The sequence below is a fragment of the Neolamprologus multifasciatus genome, chromosome 20 (genome assembly GCF_963576455.1).
Source record: "Neolamprologus multifasciatus chromosome 20, fNeoMul1.2, whole genome shotgun sequence".
In the NCBI taxonomy this organism is placed as follows: domain Eukaryota; kingdom Metazoa; phylum Chordata; class Actinopteri; order Cichliformes; family Cichlidae; genus Neolamprologus; species Neolamprologus multifasciatus.
This window is the reverse complement of record NC_140458.1, coordinates 9885645-9910460: the sequence shown is the minus strand read 5'-3', so window position 1 is coordinate 9910460 and position 24816 is coordinate 9885645. Positions and strand designations below refer to the sequence as shown.

The 24816-nt window shown below is 38.3% G+C and overlaps 1 protein-coding gene across 1 annotated transcript in view; it reads left to right on the top strand.

Annotated features, from left to right (window-relative positions):
* The first annotated feature begins 347 nt into the window (after positions 1 to 347).
* The window catches only part of camta1a (calmodulin binding transcription activator 1a), a 278699-nt gene continuing 254230 nt past the window's right edge, over positions 348 to 24816 (top strand). Inside the window, 4 exon segments of the mRNA XM_085146299.1 lie at positions 348 to 498; positions 4233 to 4334; positions 12998 to 13086; positions 13088 to 13102. Of these exon segments, the coding sequence (XP_085002425.1) occupies positions 474 to 498; positions 4233 to 4334; positions 12998 to 13086; positions 13088 to 13102 (231 nt within the window). The 5' untranslated portion in view covers positions 348 to 473.

Genomic DNA, 24816 nt, shown 5'->3' with positions numbered 1-24816 from the left:
ATAACTGGTTTTGCGTCACTCGGAAATGCCAGTGTAAAACAACTTGGGTGGGGTGGCTCAAAAGGGAAGCATTTAATATTCACAATCTAATCAGTTTCTTAAAAAAAATAAATAAAGAAGGAAAATTATGAAAGCAACCTGCCAGACATTAAAGTTTTCTTTCCCTTTTTATAATACCGTCTTTTAAAGACCAGCATTGCCTGTGAGCTGTAAAAATATATTAAATAAAAATATTTTGATTTAAAAAAAACCCCAAACAAAATACGGCTGGTGGTGCCAAGGTGAGGTGAGATGTGTTGTTTTTCATCCCGGAGCCTCTCTGTCAGTCACCGCCTCACAGCCAATGATAAGTTCGCCTCGGTCGGACCGACTCTCCGCTTGCTCCTCCGGTCCCTCCTCGTGCTGTCCTCGCCGTGCACGCGCGTGGTACCCACGGTCGTGAGGAGGAGGAGGATGTTGCGCGTGAAGGGGAAATGGCTGCCGAAAACAAGCCGGAAGGTAAGAGAAATATAATGGGATTAATTTACTAGTATGACCGCGGTGTGGGTTTTGGAAGAGCTGCAACTCCGTGCGGAAATGACACACGCGTGAAGCCGAGCGGAGAAATTTTCGGTAGAAAGCGGCTCCGCTATTTTCCTCCGAATAGGCTGCTAAAACGTGGAGACATCACCTAGCCAGCTAATATTAGCTTGCATTCTAGCCAAGCTACTATTCCCATCGTAGCCCACATTTAAAAGCACGCCACTGGGACGAATAGCGTGGCAAAAGTGCCGTGTTTACCGTTTATTGTGCTCGGGTTCCTTGTCAAATGACGAGCAATTCAAGTTGTTAACAACAAGGCTAAGTTAATGACAACATGTCATTGGCATCGACCAACTTCTTCCCTTATTACCCAGCTTTAAAAGCGGCTTGGTTGTGTTAGTTTATATGTCAATACGGCTCTGTTTTCGAGCCGCTTTTTGCAGCTTGTTTTGACGGCATTGCAATAGGCTAATTATTAAGACATGTCTGATTTAAAATGTAGCCTGTAAGTCTTGTTTTTTATCTCTCTTTCTTTCTTTCTCCTCTTGGAGAGGGTCGTTTAGTCCCCCACCTCTTGAAGCGCGAGAAATTTCTTCGGCTTTCAGCGGATAGTGTTTATGAGCCAGAAGTGATGTATTGTTTTTAAACGAGCGAATATTAGCCTCCGTTTTCCAAATGCCAATTAATACTACTTGGCCTATATTTGGTCCGAAACACGGGCATCAAAGCGTTGTGATGCCTACTCCGCTCGCAATGCCCTATCGCACTTGAAATGCCATCACACCGGAGGAAGCAGGGAGGATGGAGAGTAGGATTTCCAGCAGCCTGCCTGCCCATTACACTACTTTACACATAGGACAAAACGAAGACTTCCCTCCCCTCCTCAGCTGACTTCACACGGCTTGCTAACTTGAAATGAAATGCACTAGACTTAATTATTTTCCTTCTTAGTGGAATATTTTATTACAACCCATATGCATAAGAGATTTGATCTCATTCAGACAGGCCCATGGATTTTTTGGGTGAGTAATTAAACAACGCCTGCATGAAAATAAAGATGTGATCCATGATTTTTAAACGGACCGGTTTTCCTGGCGCCTTTTCACCGATAATGGTATTTGAAGCTGGCTGGAACCAGTTACTTATTTACAATCTCAGTGTTTTTGATAAAGATGAAATGTGTATATGTTAAAATATATATTTTCAACAATAATCTTAGAATTAAACGTGTGATTATTTACATGTTATAGTTTTTGTGTATTCATACGTTTTTGCTATTGTTACTTTAATTGATTTATTGATAATTATCTAACTTTTTTATTGAACAGAATACAGTGGTAGATGATTCAAATCATATGTTCTTGTTTTTTTTATATATATTTGCTGATTTATATAGAGCTTTAGGGTGCAGAAAAGAGTCTTTCTAGGTTTTTCTTTTTCTTTTTAAAACTGGCTGCTTGAATTGAGAAAGACAACATTTTTTAATTTAAAAAAAATGGTCCAGCTGTTTCTGAGCTGTTCTTTATGTTTTTTTGCAGGGTTTAAAATTAAACAGGCGTCTGTCAGTCTTTGGTGTCAGTAACCTCAAACACAAATTCTTTTTGATGTAGAATTACTATAATGTTTCAAATTGTCTCGGTCCATGTGAGGAGAGATGATAAAACGCTGGGATTTTAGTTGTTTGGATGTCAGTGTGCCAACCACTAAAGCGAGTCCCACCAGGGGGTGGTATTGAGCTACAGAAGCACACTTACATGAGGGATCAGTCTGCGGCTATGACAAAAAAAAAATGAAGACATCTGGTTTTGTGATAGTAATGACTTCACTATGGTGTATAGTCCTAATGAATTCATCTACATAGCTGAACTTAACAAATAGACTGTAGCTGATAATCACGATGTCTCCCCCAACACGAGGAGCTCTCACTGCAAACCTTGACTTGAAAGTCCCATTGCTGAGCCGGTCAAGTTATTTTCAGAGTTCCTATGAGGCCGGTCAGTGGAAAAAGGAGGAGGAAGGGGGGCATAAAGAGACAGAGAGTGCTCCATACCTTCATGTAAACGCTATATACTCTCATGCATACCTGGCCGTTAAAGCTTTTACATAAGGCTGTCGTGAATCATTCCACTTGAACCAAGTCTTTTTGGCTTTTCAGCAGGAATGTAAAACGTTTAAACGAACACAGCTTTTACAGTTTTTACATGACGTGTTCCTGAATGTCTGGCAGCCACTAAGAGAGCTCAACAGTGTTTCCTTAACCTTTTGTCCTTGTGGTATGCGGGCAGCACCGATTGCTCTTAGCTGTTTGGCAGGTCTTATGATGGCCCATAACAACTGAGGGTTACATCTTGTGTTAAACCCAGGGGCCATGACCCAGCCTCACGTCGTGGTGTAATGTTTACATCCTGGGGTATTTCTCTCGAGCCTAACTGATCGTCTATCCCCTTGGGGTTATTTTTTTCCCCCCTTCACACTCATAAAAAGCTCTGTGTGTCCGTTACTTTAAGTACAAAGCCTGGAGGGCACTGAAAGGACATGCTTGATATGTCTCACACTGACACTGGTCTGGATAAAACTACAGCCAGTGGTCTTATGAATCCGCTAGAGCAGAAATTCCATATAGATATTTCAGTACTACAGCCAAATGTGAGAAATAAAACATGGAGGGTTGTAAAGAAAAGAAAACACAATGTGAAAATGCAATCAAGATATTAACCCCTGAATTGAAATCTTATGTTATTTTTCCCAGCCTAGCAGAATCATGTAGCACACTTTGATTAATATAAAATCAGGTAATTGCAAATCCAATGATGAAGGGAGTGTTTACTCACACTTAAAGTTCATACAGGTGTGTTAACCTGCATAAATCCAAGACTAATCCAAACAATCAATAAAGGTTGCTTTTTGAAATGTAGTAAATAAGACCTGCGGTTTCTGCCCGTGTAGGAAGGGCTTTTTCTCATTTTTTTAACGCAGGCACAGTTTGAAAAGTTTCACGATCTTATCATTTCACTCAAAGTTCAGGGTGAAGCAGCAGGAAAACATCAAGCAAACACGCAGTCAGCCATTAACTTACAAAAGTGCTTGTGCAGCAATGGCATAAATATTTTGCTGCTGTTTTGTAAAGAAGGATGAATTTAACCTCCTCGTGATGCCAGACGACTTGCTCTGCCAGTTTCGTGTGGAATCAGGATATAGCTACATTTTTCCCAGGCTTTTAATTGAATCAGTGAAGTATGGATGGGTGGGACCCAGATCCAGTCTGTGGTCGCTGAGACGTCTGCATGTAATAGACCTTTACCGACAGCTTTGCAGGGTCTCCACTGATTGATTGTATTGATTCTTCCAGCTCACCAATGACACAATAAGAAGTGTTACTGACCCATATCAAAACAGGCCAGAGCTATACTAACCTATATCAAGGGGCATTTTCCTTGTAGAGAGAAAAAGATTGAGTTGATGGAAAGCTTCACTGTTTTAAACAACCAATAGACAAATTCAATATGTATTATTACCCTGATTATTGTTGGTGTTATTATTATTCCCATCACATTTTTCCCAACAGCTCTTGTGTGTTTTAAATGCATTTCAAAAAACTGTGTATAGTTTCTGTTGATGTTGCTTGCATGGGGGAGTTTGCTTAGGTATCACAGGCTGGGAGAATGCTTCTTTTCCTCGATTTTCTCTACTTTTCTCTTTGCCTCCTGAAGGACTGAAGAAAGTTCGTAATCCGGATCGAATGTACAGATCAGCAGTGTGTTATGCTGGCCATGGTCCACCTAAGAATATCAGTGATGACACAGAGACGAACAGTAAGAGTCAGTTATTAATACTGCATTGCTGCTGCAAGAGGCCACTAGCTGGCCAATCTATTATTCATCCATCAATTCATTTATTTACTTCTTGATTTCATCCGTCCCCATGCCCCCTCCCTCTTTTATTCTTCTCCAACACAACACCACCTCCGGCTGTTCTGTTGATTGAAGTGTCTGCTTTACAGGATCACGCTGTCAATAGTTGAAGTGTTGTCGTTAACTAAGAGTGATTTCAGGTTGAGGCCAGGGGATCAGGACCTGAGCAGACCCTCAGAGAGAAAGCTTACGCTTTGATCCATCAATTATGACCCAGGACTTGCTTTTTCTTTGCTTTTCTTAAACCTGTATTTGATGGAGGGGTATCAACTCAGGTTAACGGTATGTTGTAAAAATGCTGGAAAAATAAATAGTGTATGACCAAATATAAAAGAAATAGCATCCTATATATTTTCCCTTTATGGGTTAATATTCGTCTCTGTCTCCCTCTCATTTCATTTGCACTCGATCAGAACTCTAGATCAGACATCATAGAGGAGGTTTTTATGACTTGTAAAAGCCAGCTTCTGTAGGGATTGGTTCAGTGCGCTTACAAGTCTGTGCACAAGTGTTATTTTCTGTCATGACCAAAACAAGTCAATCAGAAATATAGGCCAAAGTGTTGACTTTATTTGTGGTGATTTTCCCTTCATTCCTCTTTAGAGAACGTGCCTGAATTTTAGCCTCTGTCTTTTTCCATTGAAAAAACTGTCCCCTCTAAAGCAGATTGTTCCTCTGCAAAAAGGAGTGCCTTCATTGTTAATGAATACAGCAGTGTCTTCACTGCTGGGAGACTCTGTTGATCTAGGCTAGAGACTGGGTAATTAAGTGTGCTCATGTATTGTCATTTCTAAATAGTAAGTCTGAAATCACCCCCAACCCCTTGTTAGACTCTTCACTCGATATGTGTCACTGGAAGAGCTTTGCTGCACCAGATCTTTTTGGTATTTTTAACAGAGAATGTTTTGAAAGATTTAATGCCAAGGGAGTGCCAGTGCAGATCTATGAAACAGTGATGCAGACTGTAACGGGAACATTTTTGATAGACTTTTGCGTTACCCTTTCATGTGTGACAACTGTGACTGACAATACGTTTTGCCAGTGTTGCTGTTTTCCCTCATGTTATTGCATGGTATTACAGTATCCTGTTCCCATGTCAGACACCCCGTTTAATGTGTTCAGCCTGGAGGGTTTTCTGCCTACCAGGACACTCTGTAGCAGAATACAGGAGCTCAAACAAGCAGGTAAACCATTGATCTGAGTAATCGTCTGAGTAATTGTGGGAGTAGTTATGATACAGAAAGAAGGCTTTTGTTTGTGTGCATGTGTAAGCTAGAGGGAAAAAACTGAAAGAGAACAAGAGCAAGAGAGAGGGAGTGAGAGTGAGAGAGAGACCTCACCTCTGCTCTCCTTGAGATGGGATTTTTATGGATGGGTGAGCGTGGTGAGGGCTGAGAACACATAAAGAGTCATTTTCAGTTTGTTGCAGGCAGTTAACCATGTGTACATGTTTGTTGAACTTTCAGTAATAGGCGCAGGCTTTTTTTTTTGAGCTGTTTGACTTTTTGACAGTCTTTGCTTATTATGCTACATTATAGTATACTATTAACTACACAGAGACAAAGTGTGTCCAGCATATGGCCATTGAGGTAATGTAAACAGTGTAAATGTAAATAGTGAAAGCTGCAATACTGCACATGTTGCATCTTGTAGCACAACAGCATAAGAAAATGTTCCCAGTGAGATTCAGTCCTATTCAGATCTCTCACTGGCATGCAGATGCTTTCTCCCTTTCCCAGCGGGGAAAAAAAAACCTTTAGCGTTTTTTACAACAGCTGTTGTGTGCATTCCCGGTCAAACAATCATCCTTGATTCTTTCACTAGACGCCGTATAATGGTCTCTTTGCTTTACGTTTATAGTACCATAGCTGTGCTATAGTGAAGTTCACCAGTTCACTTTTTTTGCTCGTGGGCAGTTTGTAATTTCACTAGATGTAAGAGTGTTATCGAACAGGCTATGGGCCAAATGATAAAGATAATTGGTTTCCCCGTCCTACACTAAAACATGGCTATTTTAAGTCTGCGTCTACATACTCCTCTCTGTGTTCCCATCAAGAGCCATCAGGCTGTGGGGAGACCAGCCCCTGGACGATAGGCATTATTGTCGTTATTGCCAGGGAAATTTGACACTACTTAAATTGTCCTGTGTTGTTTTAAAGCTCAGCTCAGGATCTCCCACAAGTACTAGGCTATAGACTCCCGTCTAATCAAGTGTTTGGTTCACTACTGGACAAGAGCAACCACTTTTTCTTTTAGGTACAGCCTAATCAGTGATATAGATTAAAGGTCTGCATGAATTAAATAGTGTTTTTGTAATATTTGGAAACATTTCAAGCCCGTTAAGATTAGAGATTTCAAATCAGTTTAATTAGTGAATTTAGACTTTCTGTGTGGAAATAAAAGAGAAACTTGAGAAAATCGTTTTTGTTGTTGTGTGATATATTTAAAGCTGTATCAAGTTAATTAAAGATCAGCAGTCGATTAATTTTTTTTAAAGAAACAAGCCATTTTAGCTGTCAGAATTGTTAAACGAATGTGGAAATCACAGCTTTTGACCAAAAATAGTTTGTGCAAGGATTTGGGGGATTAGATGGATCACAGAAATGTGTACACATCTTTAGGCTACTGAAACCAATATCCCGTTACAGTAAATGCATTGGCCATAGACTCATGCAGGTTAAGCCCACTTTTTCTCTTTCCTCTTCATTTTTTTCACATCTCACAACTAGATTAATTGGTTTTAGTTTCCAGCGTGTTATCAGTTGACCATTTCCCCCTGGCTGCATAAGTTCATCTCTGCTTCACATTTGAACACACTTTGTCTGGATTTTCATCAAGCTAACATGTTCCCCGTTTCTACCCATGGTGTGAGCTGTAGGTCCACTCTGTCACCTTCTGTATGTCTGGTTATTATATCTACTGCATGAGACATACAACACATTATACATTTCGCTACGCATTTCATGAATTTTCTTACTGTCTGTGCATGCATTAACTGCATGTGTGCTCTAGTATTTGTCTGCATGCTACAGATAGAAAGCATATATATCTTATACTTTTCTTCCTTCCTGTCTATTTTAGCAGGCCTATGCTTTTATGTTTTCATAGCCCATGGATATCTTACCTACAAACTGAAACATAATGCAGTTAATTTTTTATATTCCTTTACAAGCAGTTGGAAAATTAGCTGCTTTAGGAAAAAACCATCACTGCTAGTTTCAAAAGATGCAACAAATGAAAGCACCACACATTAAATGGTGTTCAGGAAGTCTTGAGAAATGTCCCTTTACTTAATAAAAAGTCACAATAAATGCACGTATTTCTTCAAAGATGTTTAAGTGATCAAGATGTGACCATCATTGCAATTTTCATGTGGAAGTCTGCATCAAGGCAAAACCTCTTTGCATATGTTGTTTTTTGTTTTCAGTACAGCACTACTAATTTGTTTTTTGAATACAGCGCTTTGTAGTGGATAAAAAAAGCACATTTTTGCCTCTGTTCGCTTGACATTTTGTCACCTCAGTTGATGAAATGTGTCTGAACTTATCTCATTTGCCTAACCACACTAATTTCTAAGCTAAAGTCTTTTTTCAATTTTTGGTCCAGCCCAGTGGATGGCTGTCATACAACATAATGATAACAGACACTGCCATAGACCTAATTCAGTTTCAGAGCACTTCTTACTGCACAGAGACGAGGGCCAAATATTTATCCACAGGACTGTTTGTTCTTCTCTGATTCACCTCCCATGTGTTCTAGGTATAGCTACAAAAGAACAGTTAGACTCCTCTTCACATCCATAAGCCATATTAGCCACTGAGCTGTTGTGGAAAATGTTTGCATTCAAAGTTACTTTGGGTATGCACCACCAGCAGCGATTTGTTGAATGATCTATAGCCAAAACATTAGCTTGCTATTTCTCTACAATGTGGGCACAGATTAAAAAGAAAAACTGTCACTCCCAGTGCGCTCTGAGACAGAGACGGAAGAGAGAGGGTTTTGCGTTCAGGGCTCAGATATTGATTAAAGATTTGTTTTTGTCAGCCTTTCCAGTCTCATGACCCTCGCTCTCATCTCTAGGGTGGGGCTGGAGCAAGCTAGCATGACAGATACCCTTAAATTTGGCCCAAGTGTTTGCTTAGCAGCCAGGATCAGCGGTAATCCAAACATCATCACAGAGAAATATATATATCTTTATACCCATTTGTCAAAGGGTGATGTAAATTATACAGCAGCATGCACAGACTGCCACTGTTCAGCTCATACATGGCCTGTGGTGGCAACATGAAAGCTGCAGACCTCTAGTCTCTATATTGAAAAGCATTCCTCTCCCCGTTTAGCCTTTTGTATGTGAGCTCACTCATCAAGACCTAGAATGTAATTGGCTCCAGTGTGCCAGCTCAGCTCAGCACATCCTCTCGTGTAACAAGCTCTGGTATCAGCCTGTCTTGCACTTTAGTGTTTTACAACCAAATAGTAGTTTTCTGTGGATCCTTCTCTTGGCTAATGTACAGGCAGTCATTAAGGCTGCTGTTTAAACTCCAAAATAAATATTAAACCTTACAGGGGGGTCCATGGGAAAAGCAAAGAAGTAGAGTTGTTTATAGACTTTGATCAACTTCTGGTTAAGAAAAAAGAGCTACATTTACATTTTCAAAGCCAAATTTTAGTGGGTAAGTTCCTGTTTATCCACTGATCAAATCAGGCAATTTGATTAAGAAGAGCTTGTCTATATTCTCTAAACCTGCTAGGCCCCCTCAGGGCTGTTTTTGTATCACACACAAACTACGGGATATATACAAGATATCCATTCCACATTCCACAATGGACAGATTTTTAATTAGTAAACAATACTTTGTAGGAACGCTCACAGTTTCTCCTTTGCATCAGTGGAAATGCCCGGTGGAAGAAAGACATACTGTAGCTGAAATATTGTTAGTTCTGATAAATAGCAGGTGACAGAACAAAAAGAGTTTAGAGTTATTAGAGTGCTGTAAAAGGAAACCTCAGTAATGAAGAGTTCACTTTTGTGTGTTTAAGAGCCTTGTAAGAAATGTTTTTTAAAAGACCCCATTCAAGTTAGACAAGGACTCCCAGATTAGAGAAGACCAAAACTGAGCATCTGAGGAAGTGCCACATCTAAAAAAAACATGGTTTATTTAACAGCAAAAAGCACAGAACGCTGTTTGAAACATGACAGTAGTTAACCTGTTCGTCAAAGAATTGCAGTCATTCAAAACCCAGAGACAATAGCCCTATATATAATCTGATGTTTTGGTACTGTAAGGTCTCTGGTGTTTTTGTACCTGGTGTTAATAATAGCTTCCATAGTAAATGCCTTGTTTCTCTACAGTTTTATATTAAAATGGAAGGAAAAAAAACATTATCGCCGGTCCACTGAATGAATGATGTTAATGTCAAATACTAAATAAAAGCAGCAGAATTTCTTTGTGCTTTCTGTCTAGCTTAATTTGGACATTATGAAGATTTAGTATTAAAGTTAATAAAGCTTAACCTATATGTTTTCTCATAGATCAGTTAGTACTACTGTTAAAGGTTTAGTTGCAAATCCTTTGCTGTCAATGAATAACTGAAATCCACGATCCGTAGACATAAACAGATACTTGGCAAATTCCCTGGAGATGCTCTGCCAGGTCTGTATTGCAGCCATACTCGTTTCTTGCTTGTTTTGGGGACATTTTGCCTTCAGTCTGGTCTTCAGCAAGTATAACACATGCTCACTTGGATTGAGGTCAGCTGACTGAATCGGCCAGTCAAAAACATTACGCTGACTGAAAAATAGTGAAAGTCAGCAGTTAAAGCCCACAGAGTGTGTCTCATTCAAATGCATTGTCCCAGGGAAACTGTTCTAAATGCACTGCATGTATGATATATTGATTTAAAATTAAATACAGAGGATTGAAAGTATACTTTTTTCAGTATAAAATTAAGATTTGTTAACACCAAAATAAAAATAGCAAAATGCTTTTAACATTCAGAATGTTTACATGTAGCACATTAGTAATCTAATCATTCTCCAGTTTGGTGGTAACCTGATTTCAGAGGCATCCTTGTAAGGTTAAGGGATTAGGAGAGATCCAGTTAACACCTTGTTAGTCTTGCAGGGTTTACATAGGTTGCTTTGACGCTTGGGGGGTTGTTAGCTGACAAATACAAGACTGGCATTTTCAAAGTAGAAAGCAGTTATGTTGCAGTTGTGTCACCCTTTTCATGTGCGCGGCATACTGAGCCGAGATGCTTTTTGCATAATTCAGTGGTCTCTGGCAAAGTTGTAGAACCAAAGGTGCTTTGCTCGAAAACACATTGTGCAATGACCGGTGTGATTTTAAGGTTATGAAATGATTAAAACCAAGTGGGAGATTTTATTACATCTGTCAAGGTCCTCTATGCTGTTCTCATCCAAAATATTTCAGCCTGCTGGCAGGTTGAGCAGACATATCCTCTTACAGTAGATTTCTATCACAACTCTCTCGGTGAGGAAATCCTCGACATACTTGAGCCTGGTGTTGATGGTGTCATACGAGGGTGTGCCAGAGGGGAGCATTAACTCCCGAATAATCTGAGGAGAGACAGACTCTTCGTATGTACGGATGTGAGCTTTAAACAGCAAATCTTTTAGGAAGGGTGATGGCTAAGACTTTCTACTGACCTGTGAGGTATCAGAGTGTGGATTTAATGTGTTTTTTTTAGATCTGTTTCTTGCTCACATTTGAAGTTGTTGCTCCGAGAACGAGTATCCACATAAAACAGCTTCTTTTCATCTTTTGTCTCTGCCTCTGATCATTCACTTGCAGCATGTTATCTAGTTTTGACAGTGAAACTACTCTGGTGGTACCTAGGAGCAGATGCTGTGTGCGATTCTTAATTGGGTGAAAAAAATCATTACAGATACCTGTGAAGCTCACATAAAACAGGGTCTACATGAGTCTACATGTAAAATAATAGGTACAGACGGATATAGCAGATACCACAGATATGCTTGCATTCCTTTGGGAGCGATGACGTTCCACCTTATGGATTATGGTATTCTTGGGATCCATCTCTATGGATCAGCTGAGTTGAATTTTCTCTATGGATGTTTCTGGGCAGTTGCACTGTACTCTTTCAGAGATATACAGCAAGCAGGCTGCAGACACTTTTGGTATAGTCTCATAATGAAGTGCACTACTGGATTATTTGTATTGGCTTTATAGTGGTGTTTTGCTTTGGTTGAACTTTTTCTCTATTTGTCTGATATCAGCTACCCCAGGGATCCATAGTCAGCACTCATATTCAGGCTTTTTTTTTTTCGGTCTCCCCCTTTACTTGCCCATTACGCCTAACATACAGTTATATAAATGTGAAAAAATGCAGCTCAGTCTGTGATGTTTGCTTCTTGTTCTTCTATATTTTCAGACTATATTGCATTACGGATAAATGCTGTATTTTGCATTACATTTAGTGAATGTATTTACATTTAATTTGAACTCATAAGCACTGAATAACAGATTTATTTGCACATGCTGGGACATTACCTGGATTAAACAGCTCAACATCCAAGGTTTACAGTGTAACAGACTTTAAATCCATTAGAAAAAAAGAGAGAAGAAGCTTAAAGTCTATATGAATAGAGGACAGGAATAATGCAAACTTTACTGGCAGCTACAGATACTAGACACTTCTTATTTTGCCCTTTCTTGATTGTAGACTATTCTCTCAGACTTATACAAATCCCCATCCACACAAATGAACTGTTCCCTTTTCCCACATAGACTGTTCCGATTTTATTCCATCTAATTGTACATTATTGTTACTGATACAAATGGATACACTGACAATTTCTCCTGTTTTTGTTTAAACTTGTTATCACTTGTAATATCCGTGCTTAGAATATTCTTATCTTTATGTAATTTACCATTTCTAACATATAGCTGTTTATATTAGATTTCTTTATGATATTGTTAATTTAATCTGTTTTGTTTTTTTTCGTTCCCTAAGCAAATATAATTTGTCCACGCTTAAGTTATCTGCATATTTAAGCAAGAAAACAGCGATGGAATGAAATGAACATTTGAATGCATCCATGCAAAAGGGTCTACTGTTTCCTAATTCTTGTGAACTGATTGTGAGAAGTAAATTGAACAACATACATTATGATGTAAGCATTGGGCCTGGTAATTGTAATTATTTCCCTGAGTAATATACCACATTATTTGTGCAGCACACAGATTCCCAAAATCCCCATACACTATGAAATCACTCAAGGGTGTTTATTGTGTCTAAATAATGAATAGATACAGCCTTTACAAGTTGACACTGAAAAATTTCTGGTGAGCTCCCCTGATAGAATGCATTTCACAGTAAAATAATTTAGTCAACCGCAAAATAAAATGTATGCAATACTCTATCCTTAGATTAATTTCCTAATTCAGTTGGGGATAGTTGTTTTACTGTCAGCGTTTTGCTGCAGAGAGACTTGCAGACTGATAAAGAGGGATATGAGCAAGTCAATAAGGTAGGTGAGCTTGTGCTAAATATTCTTTTTTATCATGCTCTTTTTGTAGATGAACATGGACATTTGAAAATATACCTGCCCAAGAAGCTGCTTGAATGTCTACCAAAATGCACGTCGCTGCCAAAGGAGAGACACCGGTTGGAACACTAATGAGGTACGGACAGCACTGCTAATCATACCTCTTCCACTAAATCCATCTCTCTTCAAAGATAGCCGTACATAAGACACTGTTCTCTCGGGCCCTTTCCAGACATATAAATCATATGAAATCTCTCTGAAATAACAACTGCTACCTGTGATGTTCACTTTTACACCAAAATACACTGAACAATGCTGGTATACGTTACATGCTTAAATATGACATATGAAGACAGTGAAAGTGTGATTTTAAATGTACCTATTAGGGTTTATTTCTAGCTCTTGTGCTCCCACTTCACATTACACCTGTTTCAGCATGTATCATAACTTTGCAAGAATTTGTATTTGCATTAATAACTATATTTTAAATTTAAAGTCCATCTTCATCTTATATTGACACACAGTTTCCTCTGATATTTTTTTTTTTAGATGTACAGCAAAGATAATTCAATGGTTTCAGTTGCAGTATGTTGTGCAGTTGATTTTCTTTTTATTTAACCTCACTTTTAAACTGAAACATGTCTCCGAGCCTGTAATTTGTGTTTACTAGAGATTTGGCAGCGCTCATCGTGCATGAAAACCCTGTTTGTTAATGTCACTTGTAAGTTTTATTCACAAAACTTCACCCAGCGAGTTCAGCAAGCAGCGAACACGTAAATAGTGTTTTGCACTGGCAGAATGAAAGTGTTTCATGTTTGCATCACATTAGGTAAGGATGACATACCACATTGTACTTTTTTCCCATATAAATGTTTTGCTTTTTAAGATGTTAGAGATGGCCTTTGTTTTCCTTATCCTTTACCAAGAGATCAGACAGTTTTGGTCATCATTTATTTATGGTACTAGACATTAAAAAAAATATCATTATACAGGAATTTGAAGTCTCTCTGGAAAGTAATCAGTGTTTACCACAAGACTTTTTTTCCAGATCCAGACCCACGTAGACACATCCCAAATTAAAAAAATAAAGCATGCTAAAATGTTGAAAACAATAATAAATGTAATTTTCAGCAATCTTTATGATCCATTATCCACAGCGTAATTGATTTGCTCTATGGCAGTATTTTAGAGCGTAGACCAACGTCTACACAAGTCTTAAACACGAGTCCCTAACAGGGACTCGTGTTGCTTCATTTGCCTCGGAACTCATTGTCAGCCTGCTTCTTTCTCAGGGGATACGTTGATGAATTTATCGCTTTCATTTTCACTATTGATACATGAAAAACTTTCTTCTTTACAGAGAATAACTGGTAGCAATTAGATTTAAATACACTCCATGACAAATCTTAAAACCAATATGCAAAAATCAACCATCCATGCTCTTGATTAACAAATTGTGACCACATAAATACAGTCATCTGCAATGATGAAAGTTAATTGACTGAAAAACAACCAGATGATAAGGTACCAGACAGGCCCGTTTTGTAGAAAAAGGATATTTAAAAAGACAATCTGTCAGTAACATACAATTAAATATTATTTCACAGTGACTTTGTGGAGTCAGTCTTTTCAGAAAACACTTATGAGGGTATTAAGATATCTTACGGCGCTGATTAATACAGTAAGACCAAAGCATCTTTCCTTGTACTCATCACTTCCATACTCGTGACTTTTCTTATACCTCTCTTCCAGTCTTCATTAAGTTCTCTATCATATCTTTCTCAATAGCCCAGCTGTAGTTATAAAAAATGTACAATGTGTGTGTGTTTCTAATTGGCTGGTGTTGTAACTTGTTTGCCCTGTTTGACCTGCATTGTGCTGTAAGCATTCTAAATTAATTAACATGGCTTTGAAATTGATCTCAAAGTGTAAGTCTAAGCATTTGCTCATGAACGCTGTCGGCCACAATTGTTAGCATGTCTTGTCATTTATTACCAAATTAAATCATAACAGACATATTTGAGAGAAAAAGGACCATGTTGTGTTACTGGCTTGCATATTCCTCCGTGGATTCTTGGCAGGATGATAGAAAATTGTGGGGGGAAAAAGAAATTAGCAAAAAAGATGGTTCTCTTGGTGTTATGGTATGCATGCCAATAGTGTTTTCCAGGGCTGAAAAGAGCAAGGCAACCTTTCCTTAAATCAAGGACATTTCTTTATTGTGCAGACCATGCAAATCAGAGTGTTTGGGCCTCACTGGTGGCAGACAGGCAGGAAGGGAGGGATCAGAGAGGCTCTTGTCGGTGCAATTGTGTGACTCTTAGTGAAAGTGACACCTCATCAATTCTGTGCATATTTTTGGCACCGGCTCAGCATGCTTAATGCACTAATTTCCCACATTTTATGTTTAAGGAATATGAGCAGTTTGGTAGCTTGGCTTCTAATGTTCATTTGAGCCATTATTGTGCAACGTACCCCACAGTTATTTTTCTTTCATAGCGCTCTTTAGGCTGGAAAGTTTGGCCTCTTGTGGGAAAACTACAGCTATAGTGGGTTATAGCTATAGCCCACTATAGCTGTAGTTTAACATGGATGGATAACTTGGATGTGTATGTCATTTTTAAGCAAAAAACCTTCTTGTTCCTTGACTTTTAGGGTTCTTGTTTTATGCTATAATTACATGGATAAGTTTAGTTTGTTGAAAATGGACAAAACAAGATATTTAAATTCATTTAAATGCACTAATAAATAAACATCCTAGTTTTGGGATTTTAGTCTGTTGTTAGGTGTCTATGAGTATATATTATAATTATAATATAATATATATAATGCTTAAATAAAGTTTCATGGTATAATTTAAATGTTATTATTGTGAAACTATGGGTGTTCCCATGATATGGGATATGATATGATGCTTTAGGTGCTTTAGGTGTAAATGCTACAAATAGGTCATTTTGATCCATTGATGTTTGGTTCTTTGACAACATGGTGATGTTATAATATCTGATATAGATAAGAACCTGCAGGAACCTTAGCTGCACCTGTGTGCCAATTTCAGTTGTTCAGCTCCTGATTGTTTCGAGTTTGCAAACAAACGATTAGAGATTTTTATGTAAGCTAATAAAATGTATGCAAAGATTCATCTGTTTCCAGATTTTTAGGGTTTTTCTTGTTTCATCATAGAATTACATGGGACAACTTTGGATTGTTTTGTCCACTGTCTAAATAACGAGATTAAAGAAATGTGGATTTTTGTTCTGCTTTTGTAACAACACAGAACATTAATTTGATATAAATCACGTAATTTGCTATTAAATCATATCAGCTGTAATTTGCATAACAGAATTTATTTAGCATTTTGTAGTACATTAATCGTGTCTCTTATTTATGCACATCCAAACATCTGGTGAACCCCTGATTTTGATTTATTTCCATTCCTAACATGTCTTAATAACTACTTATAAGTTGCACCTAACATAAAAAGGATTTTTTATAAAGAAATTGGTTGCTTATCCTTCTTGCAGCCCACATCTCATTAGAGTTTTGCTGTTGTTTAAGTCTAGGATTATTCTGTTTTCACTGTTTCAGAAGCTCACTTCACACATCTCTTTTTTTTTGTGAAAGTGAATGAGGATACAACTTGCTGGTTGAAAACTTTAATCTGAAAAGAGAGCAAGTGGGGGCTCTGGTGTTGCCAGTGAGGTGAAGTGAAGCTAATGTAGAACTATTCATTTCTATCATTCTCATGATTCCCTTGTGTATTTTCATGAGAAGAAGGTGTGTAGGAATTCATTTCAAGCATTTACTGGAAAATTAGATAAACCAATCAAATCAAAATTCAAGGCAGAGGATGGAAGTTTAGAAGGTTGAATGGTACCCTTGTCAGTAAATCACGAGTAGCGTGCAAGGTATGGATATGCTATCAGCCTTTAAAATTATCAATGGAAAGAAGTACCTGGCTGCTCAAGAGAAAAACATGTTTTTACTGAAGAAATGGAAAAGGAGGTTGTGATTGAAGTAACACTTTTTGTGTTGCAATAATCAGTGACATTTCTGTGATTTCTCATCTGTCAAAAATGATTCAAGATCTTAGCACACTTTATAGTGAGCAAGTTGCAAAAGAAAACAGAAAGACTCCCATGAGTCTATGCTTACTTTATTTGAGCAACTGCTTTTGAGGCTCTCGGGTTAGACAGAGGAGCGAATCTTCACAGAATTCATCTCAGGTCTACAGCCAGCTGCTATTGTCTGTTTTGCTGCTCTGGCACGATGACCCCTATTTTGCTAGACATTTCTGTTGAGATTAGAATCTTTTTAAAGAAGGACATCTTGCACAGGAAGGGCTTTAGGCTTATATCCTTTTCAAGATCAAACAGAGTCAGCCTGATGTTTGGTTATGCCGGCATGGAGGTTTCAGTACTTGAGTTTGTGTTGGGAGAATTGCTATTTTACTAGGGCTATTTCCCAGATGGACTTTTTGGGGTTTTTTTTAGGTTCACTTTAGACTTCTGAATCAGGCTGTATATCATTATAGGTTTCAAAGCAAGTGTCCATGGGAGCTACCAGTAAAAGAAAGGAGCTGATTTATTTAGGATTGACTTTTCTGCTATACTGTCTGACTTTTTGGTCTAAATGGCAACATTTATGATGTGCTATTGGAGTCTTAAAGACAAGAGTGAGTAATATTTTCTACACCAAAACACGTTGGATTAGATCTCTCAGTGTTAGCCTCCTTGGAGAGATTCTGACTTTTAATAAGTAGTTCAAGTGTGACATTATGAAGCATTGACAAACAGAATAAATTTGCCAATTGTAGAAAGAGTGGACTATATTCCTTGTCACTCCAACGTTGAAAAGACGATGCAGAGGAGTACGGCATGAAGCCTTGGTTGAGGGAGGACACTGGGCCTAAGCTGGTGTGACACCCTTAGCCTTTAATGAACGGCACAACGCTCTGAGTACTGTGAGCTTCCTCTCAGCTTAGAGGGGACTGCTTCTGAACTGGTGCTGAACCAAAACAGACAAGAGAGCATCAGCTCAGGCCTCCACCGGCCTGCTACACATTTAATGCCCCTGTCGTCAGGAATAATCCTCTCTGCCTCACGCCGCTGCCAGCAGCAGCGCAGCGTGGTGCCTACATGCAATATGCCACCGCTCAGGACAGAGCAGGAGAACCAGTAGAAACACTTAGTGGACTCACCGGGCAGCGGGCGTAGCAAGCAGGGAAACAGTGATCACAAACCACAATAAATGAAATTAACTGCGATATCAGATACACTGTCAGTAACACTATAAGATAGGTACAATAATGACAAGCACAATTGGATGCAGTGTGGCGTAATCATTCACTCCTTATCTCCGACTAAAACATAATTTCTGTTAACCCACTCCCTGCCACTGTGGTATCTTGGAACCTGCTGTTTTGATTTTACACAACAATGCCCTTGCTTGAATACAATTACAGAGGGGAAATGAATCATTCTTTATGAATTCATTTGTTCTTTGAGAACTGTAATGATTCTTTTTCAGTGCTTTTTAAAAAAAATTTCATTTAAAATATGAAAGGATAGCACAGCGATAGCTCTGAATCTCACAGATGTATTATTGTTATCTTTTCCAGCAAAAGGGTCATTTTAGCTTTTAAAATCCTCCATAATTTCATGCTTGTTTCCCTAGTCTGTTGGAAATAAATACCACAACCACCCAGCTTTGTGGCTTTCTCACTCCAACGTTATGCCCTAAAACAAAATTAATTTCAGGAAGTTTAGTTTGTGTGGGCTGGTGTCAGGTTCATGACCAAAACAAAAGTTTTGGCTTCACTTGCTGTGCTATGTGCAGGCGTGTCAACTTTTTGCAGTTTTTGCGTGCATTTATTGTTCAGTGTTGCTACACTCACATCAACAAATGGTCAAAAAAAATGAATGTTGCTCATGCATTTTTATTAATGTAAGTCCTTTGGGCCACCTTCTTCTCTGACTGTGCTGTGTTCCAGCATGCAGCAGGGTTTCCTCCAGGAAATTGGTTAGCGCAGGTGGTAAGTGCTGTCCCCATCTAATCGCACCCGTAGGTGATACAAGTCCAGCTGGTCAATAAAAACTTTAAACTAAGCAGCAAAGTGCTGTGCAGATTATTTATTACAAAGGAAATGTATGGTGCTGAGCTGAATCAAACAGCTCTTGAAGCGACTCGTTCTGTTATTAGTGTAGTTACTAGATGACAGCTGAAAACATTGTTTGCTTGATTTCCCTGCATTTTTAATAAGAATGATTTAACGTTTTGTAAGAATAGATCAGTTTCTCCTGACATGAGTGAAGGCACTCTTTATTTTAGATGATATGAGATGCTTGATTTAACAAAAACACTACGGGGAAAAACACCATGTGCCTAACATTATTTTGTAGATATATTAAGCAGACAGAACTCAAGTTATAACTACTGCTTTCAATACTAGCTCAGCCAAACAAAACAAAATAAATTGAGATTTTACTAAAAGCTTCAGAATTGAACTTAAAAAACATGTTAAAAGGCTTGAGCATCCCTTTCAGAATATCCCAGCCTCTTTGAACACTGTGTGAATGAAAGCTTTCTGTTATGAAATAGACTTATTTGCATTAGAGTGATCTGGTTAAGAGTTATTTCATTCTTCATTCCTGGTTCTGATACATTTCAACCATTACACAGACCTGACCTCAGCCGTCGGTGTTTTCTATGGCCGCTCACCTAATAGAACACAAGGTTACGCTTGATTAAATGTTTATTTTTATTTGAGCTCCTTGCCATGCAAGGCTTTCTCTGTGGAGAGTAATTAAAATGACTCCCACCAATTGCAAATGTTTACAGAAATGTTCATTAGCTACTCTGGGGCAATCAGTGAAAATTAAAGGTCATGCTTTTCCATCTATCTGTTTGTTTGTGGTTGCCTTTCTTTTCTTTGATTCTACTTTCTGGGTTAGATCCAATGTTATGTTTTGTTTTTTTTCCCAGGGAGAGGTACCGATAACATGTCAGCGTGTCTAGGTGAGAATCTTTTTAAAGTAAGGTTCAGGTTTTATTTATATCAGCTCGTCATTGAACTACTCAGTTGAGGTTTAGATGGCAAAATGCCTCCGCAGTTTATTCCGGCTGCTCGGGGAGCACATTTATTTAGCCACTATGCTGCAGTGTGTCAACTTTTCACTTTTCTTTTCAAAGGGTTTTTAATGGGAACACCCAGGATAATTTATGTCTGTATGTGGCGTGGAATGATTCTATACTTTCATCTGCTGTAGTTTCCACTCAATTACAGTTTACTAAATAATATATTTTGCTGTGCTTTTTTCATCACATTTGGCTTGCGAAAGTAGACGACAGGAAGATAAGGAACTGGTGGAGTTTCTTTGGATGGCTGACTTCATAGTAACTTCCTGTGAGCTTGATAGCTTTACTGATTGCTAGTGTTGTAGCGTACTGTGAAGTGTCAATTGCGAGGCCACGATGTAGTGAGGCTGTTGTAATAGGAACCCACCAGTCAGGTCATCCAGGGGGTCCTGTATGCTACAGGAACCCTTTGCTTTTTCCTCTGGATGTGCACATCAAGGCAGGGGTCCTCAGTATCCTCTGAAGACAGGGGTATCCACTCAAAATTGCATGACCTCTATTGTAGCAGATACAGGTCACTCCACCTCCTGTGGGAAGCCTCTAAATTGAACCCAGCTTGTGTCTTCGATTTCTTTCTATTTCTCTCTTCCTCTGGTTTCCCTCCTTTACTCTTATCTTCTGTCTCTTTCCCTTTTCCCTCATGTGTTCACTGAGCTGCAAAGCTATTCAGGCATAGACAGAAAGATTTCTACCTTTCTCTCCGAATTGCTTGGTCAGGATTTTTCTGTGCAGAACCGTTTTGTAATGGAGTTTAACTTTATTTACTAGATAAAGGAAAATGAGTTCTGCATTTGATGTGCACATCTATGCTTCAATAAACTGTTATATTGTTCTATATACAGTAGATGTTCACCTACCTACCTGGCAGCCATGACTGGAATTGCATTGTATTATTATATTCAATACCATGATATTTTCAGTAATCTAAACATTTATTCTTGGAACTTTTTGAGTGTATGTTTTTGTTACTGAATCTGAATAATAAGCATAACTGAATAATACATTTTTCTACCGTGGCCGCAGGGTTATTGAACATGTCTATGCTCATCAGCAGATAAGGAGGTTGCCCATACTGTGAATGATTGGGAAGGTGATTCAGTGGAGTCTAAAAAGTTTTATTTACATAGACTGTAGGCAAGTATCTTGTCTTTTCTTTCGAATTTAGAAGCTGTAACCAATTAAAGGAACAATGTTTCGTTACATTTCTCAGATATATATTCAGAAAAAAGATAGTGTATGAAAACAACATAATTTCCCTGATTTCAAATATCTCCAGCACCAATTAACTGATATGAAATTAACAACAAGCAGCTGCTTGTTATTTAAATTGGGGAGAAATTACAGGGATTTGGCCAAAATGGAAACAAAAAGAAAAACCTAGACTCAAGTGAAGCTTGAAGAAAACGCTGCTGCTCACAAAGCGAGTACATCAGAGAAAACAAGTAATGAAAGGGACATTTGGTAACACATTGACAAGAGTAGATAAATAAGATGTATGGAAAGAGACGGCAAACAAAATTAATGCCAGCTTTACTCTTACCATTGGTACTCTGTGGAATACAAAAAATGTGGTTTAACATCCTTTGAGAAGTGTGTCAGGAGATTGCTGCATACAAGAAGGCCGCTGCTGCTAGTGTACGCTATGAAATTACTATGTTTTGAATAATGCATAGTGCTTCAGATAAAGTATTGTTCATGACCAGTGCAATATTGTTCAGTGTGTGTACTTGATGCTTTGGGACCACCGCCTGAACAATTAAGTACAATACATGCTGACATTATAGTCTAAGAAAACAAGAGAAAGACACGGTTTGATTTTTTTGTATCGCAGGTTATAGAGAATAAGGTTTTCTACTTCAGCCTCAGACTATAAGGCAATAACAATATGAACAACTGAACAATAGACCAAACAACTCTTTTTTTTTGGACTTCGGCCGCTTTTTCATTCATTCATTTGTTTCATTTTTAGTCCAGTCCTCGTACCTAACCATGACAATAAGGTGGCAGTGGTGGTACATTTAAGTAAGATACAACTGAAAACTGTACTTACCCAGACTGGCTGACTGGTTATTCGAGTAAAAGCTTCTCCACGAATTCATGCTCTCATAAAAACTAATGAGAGACATGCATATGTTTTCACATTCATTTCAGAATAATAGATGACTTTCACTCCCCTACTGTCTCTTTTCAAGTCGTATTTTTTTTTCTGTACTTACGAGCAACCTGATTAGTCAAACATCTCTTTACACATAATGCTGCCAGAGCAGAAAGAAGCAGCTTTGCTCCAAAAGAGGCTCTTACTGTGATTAAAGTGGCACCTATAATTCTAGCATGTGTATGTAAACACTGACATCACACATTTAAGTTTGCTGAGATGTGTAAATCTACTCTGTATCACACACACATTGTGCTCCCCGTGTGGATTGCTAGATCTACCATATGTTCTAACTGTGCATACTGTAAGCAGAAGTGTGGATGATCATTCAAGTAAAGTTTGCTTTATTTAAACTAGGCCACACTTAGAATACTTTCTGTTTTGACACCACACAACCTAGTTTTTCTAGAGCTGACACTGGCTTTACGATATAAAACTATTTGTGATGTGTAACATCCTATCCAATAAGTGGACAGATAGTAAAGTAGTAGCAATCATTTGAAGTTGTTTTCTTTGGACATTGGCTGCTTTTTCATCCATTCATTTGTTTCATTTTCAGTCCAGTCCTCAAACCTAACCATTTTAACACTGACATATGAATTATTCAAGCATAAAAATGGCACCATACTAAAGGAATGAGCCAGTGTTGTGTCTACACAGGCAAGCTGAATTTGTTGAATTTAAAAAAAAGGCCCATGCTAGCACAGTTTGGCAGGCATAAAATAGTATTTTTGCCCCAATAAGGTGATTCCCAAAGAGCTATTAGCTGAAAACTTGACATGTCTTGGCATAGTGTATACTGTATTCTTAAAAAAAAACTGAGAAAGCTTACCTTTCAGTTGATATACTGTTCGCTCGTCAGAAATGGTCTCAGTGGAAGGGTTTCTGTCAAGAAGCCTTTCTTAAGGAAGGGAAATGGGAAGAAAAGGTTGAGGTGTCAAATTACACAAGAACGGGCCTTAAAATCAGTGGTAGAAGGTCATTTCATATTGTTATCAGGGTGTACTGAAGAGGCTAGGAGAGAGGTCCGGCAGTGATTGTCTATAGCCGTCTGTAAAACATGGTGGAGGCTCTGTCATGGTTTGTGTCTGTACTTCCAACAGCAGTGTAATCTTGTAAGAATTGATGGAATTGGGAGTGCAGAAAAGTCAGATTTCGAACCATAATACAATACCATCTGATTGGCAACAGCTTAATTTTTCAGCATAACAGTGATCCCAAACACACTCTTAAAACCGTACCAGGGTAGAAAAGCACACAGTGGAATATATCAGTCATGGATTTGCCTCCCCCCAACAGCAGTGTGAGATCATCTTGACAGAGAATGGAACAAAAGGCAGTCAACATCCAAAGAAGAGCTTTCAATATTCTTCAAGAAGCCTGGAGAACTATTCCTTAAGACTACTTGAAGAGAATAAAACTTGCTTCACAGAGTTCAGGCTCTGTTAAAGATTAAAGGTGGTCCTATCAAGTACTGACTTTCAAGTTAGTTAGAAATGTACAACCACTATTTTTGCCTCACTTACTTCCTTTTATATTGGCATGTTTTAATAAATTTTCACACCTATTTCCCATTTTCCTAGTTCAGACACCTCATTTTATCACAAACTATAGGAGCCAATTGTTAAAATGCAGACTTAACCAGACGTTGTTTTATAACTCAGTCATGTCTTTGATAGAGCATCAATCTACTGAAACATCGTCTGCAAAAACAATTCAAATCAAATATTATTCAAATTAAAGGTAGTTATGCATAATATTATTATTGAACTGAACCAGACTTTCTGAGTGTGTTTACTATACAACTCCATAAATTCATGAGCAAGTTCTTTACATGACCTCTTACCAGTTCTGCAAAAGTTTTTCAAGGCTTAATTATATGATTAATATAGCTAATTACTAAACGTATCTAGACACTATATTTATTTCAGTTTTATAATATTCTTGGTATTTTATACATCTTTTATTGTGACAGCACTGTTTATACATTTTAAGCTCACCAGAATCTCTCTGATGGAGCACATTCCTCCGAACAAACACTAACTCCTTGTGGAAATCTCCAGTAAAATTGTGCCTTTGCTAGGCTGAGGTTTAGTTGAGCTCACATTTGGAAGGCTTGCCCTTTCAGTTATATTTTTGTTGTCCATTTTTAGATGTTCTAAGTTGTTTCGTAACGCTTCATGTAGCGCAGTATTTGTTCGGCTCTATTGCTTGTCCCATTTTGTATTTCACCAAGGTTAAACAACAGTGCTGGCCGGCAGAAGCACACCATGTATCTTTTTATTTTCGTTGAGAGAGTGAACGCAGAGAGAGAGGCTACTTCAGCTATTCCTCAGAGGAAAGAGGATCTTTTTTTAGAGTATCAAAGGAGCACATCATTTCCACACAACAAAATGTAACATGTTCAGATGGAACTGAGGTCGGAAGATACTTCATCTGGCACCGGAACGAGGAGGCTGCCCTGACTCAGAGTGTATGTTTCACAGACGTTCTCCAGGAAATCCCTTTGATTGTTCTTTGGACTCAGTAGGAGGCCGGGTGTTTGGGTAATCAGTAGA